The 2181-nt window shown below is 61.3% G+C and overlaps 1 protein-coding gene across 1 annotated transcript in view; it reads left to right on the top strand.

The window, feature by feature from the left end:
- Nucleotides 1-123: 123 nt before the first annotated feature.
- Nucleotides 124-2181, top strand: part of LOC114072188 (transcription activator BRG1-like) — a gene marked incomplete at both ends in the record, with an annotated part of 34633 nt that continues 32575 nt past the window's right edge. Inside the window, 3 exons of the mRNA XM_027910109.1 lie at nucleotides 124-309; nucleotides 1279-1452; nucleotides 1919-1969. Coding sequence (XP_027765910.1) covers nucleotides 124-309; nucleotides 1279-1452; nucleotides 1919-1969 — 411 coding nt within the window. The remainder of the gene's footprint in view (nucleotides 310-1278; nucleotides 1453-1918; nucleotides 1970-2181) is intronic.

Below are 2181 nucleotides of genomic sequence, written 5' to 3'. Positions count from 1 at the left end.
GATCCCTCATTCCCCATGTCTGATCCCACATTCCCCCGTGCCTGATCTGATCCCACATTCCCCGTGTCCGATCCCACATTCCCCCTGTCCAATCCCACATTCCCCACACCTGATCCCTCGCTCCCCGTGCCGCAGCTGCGCCAGGAGGTGGTGGTGTGCATGCGGCGGGACACGGCGCTGGAGACGGCGCTCAACGCCAAGGCCTACAAGCGCAGCAAGCGGCAGTCGCTGCGCGAGGCCCGAATCACCGAGAAGCTGGAGAAGCAGCAGAAGATCGAGCAGGAGCGCAAGCGCCGCCAGAAGCACCAGGTCTGCCGGGGGCTTTGGGGGGATTTTTGGGGGGGATTTGGGATGGGGGGGGGGCGGTTGGAGGTCGGCTCTGGGTGGGGGGGTGGGTGTTGGGACCACCCAGTGAGCTTTGGGACCCTCTGGGGCACATTGGGATCACCCAATGACTTTGGGATCCTCCAGTGCCTGTGGGGGGACTCTCCAATGACCTTGGGACCACCCAATGGCTGTTGGGATCACCCAATGACTTTGGGACCACCCAATGGCTGTTGGGATCACCCAATGACTTTGGGATCACCCAATGACTTTGGGACGCTCCAAAACCTGCTGGGGACTCTCCAATGACCTTGGGACCACCCAGTAACTATTGGGACCCTTCAGGGACTGTTGGGATCACCCAATGACTTTGGGACCACCCAATAGCTATTGGGACCCTTCAGTGACTGTTGGGACCACCCAATAGCTATTGGGACCCTCCAGTGCGTGTTGGGACCCTCCAATAACCATTGGGACCCTCCAGTACGCATTGGGACCACCCAATGACTTTGGGACCACCCCACGACCGTTGGGGTTTTCCAACAACTGTTGGGACCCTCCAGTGGTTGTTGGGACCACCCCATAACTATCGGGATCCTCCAACGCGTGTTGGGATTCTCCAATGACTTTGGGACCCTCCAGTGACTGTTGGGACCCTCCAGTACGCATTGGGACCACCCCATAACTATTGGGACCCTCCAGTGACTTGGGGACCACCCCACGACCGTTGGGGTTTTCCAACAACTGTTGGGACCCTCCAGTGGTTGTTGGGACCACCCAGTAACTGTTGGGATCCTCCAAAGCGTGTTGGGATTCCCCAATGACTTTGGGACCACCCAATGACCGTTGGGACCCTCCAGTTCCCGCTGGGACCCCCCCGGTCACCGCCGATCCCCCCCAGCCCCGTTTCCAACGCCCCTATCCCGGTGTTTGTGTTCCCCCCCCCCGCACCAGGAATACCTCAACAGCATCCTGCAGCACGCCAAGGACTTCAAGGAGTACCACCGGAGCGTGAGCGGGAAGATCCAGAAGCTGACCAAGGCGGTGGCCACGTACCACGCCAACACCGAGCGCGAGCAGAAGAAGGAGAACGAGCGCATCGAGAAGGAGCGGATGCGGCGCCTCATGGTCGGGGAAAGGGGGGGGATGGGGGGGGATGGGGGGGGATGGGGGGTCAGGGGGACCCTCCTCGTCTCTGTGGGGTGAGGGTGAGGGTGGGGCAGGATCAGGGGGACCCTTCCTTGTCTCTGTGGGGTGAGGGTGGATTGGGATTACGGGGGACCCTCCTTGTCTCTGTGGGGTGAGGGTGAGGGTGGGATCAGGGGGACCTTCCTCGTCTGCTCTGTGGGGTGAGGGTGAGGGAGGGCACACTGGGGTGTCCAGGATGTGCTCTGGGTGTTCCCAGCTGTGTCCCAGGTGTGTCCCAGGGGCTCAGGGTGGATCCCAGGTGTATCCCAGGTGTGTCCCAGGGGCTCAGGGTGGATCCCAGGTGTATCCCAGGTGTGTCCCAGGGGCACAGGGTGTATCCCAGGTGTACCCCTGGTGTTCAGGTGTATCCCAGGTGCATTCCAGGTGACCCCAGGGCTCTCCCCAGGCTGAGGATGAGGAAGGGGGGTGTTCAGGGTGTACCCCAGGTGTATCCCAGGTGTATCCCAGGTGTATCCCAGGTGTATCCCAGGGGCTCAGGGTGTACCCCAGGTGTATCCCAGGTGTATCCCAGGGGCTCAGGGTGTATCCCAGGTGTATCCCAGGTGTATCCCAGGAGCTCAGGGTGTATCCCAGGTGTATCCCAGGGGCTCAGGGTGTACCCCAGGTGTATCCCAGGGGCTCAGGGTGTATCCCAGGTGTATCCCAGGT

The sequence above is a fragment of the Empidonax traillii genome, unplaced genomic scaffold (assembly GCF_003031625.1).
Source record: "Empidonax traillii isolate 1590-97213 ecotype Southwest subspecies unplaced genomic scaffold, ASM303162v1 scaffold2740:size34933, whole genome shotgun sequence".
Taxonomy (NCBI): domain Eukaryota; kingdom Metazoa; phylum Chordata; class Aves; order Passeriformes; family Tyrannidae; genus Empidonax; species Empidonax traillii.
The sequence above is the reverse complement of the archived record's forward strand: the minus strand, read 5'-3'. Positions and strand labels throughout refer to the sequence as shown.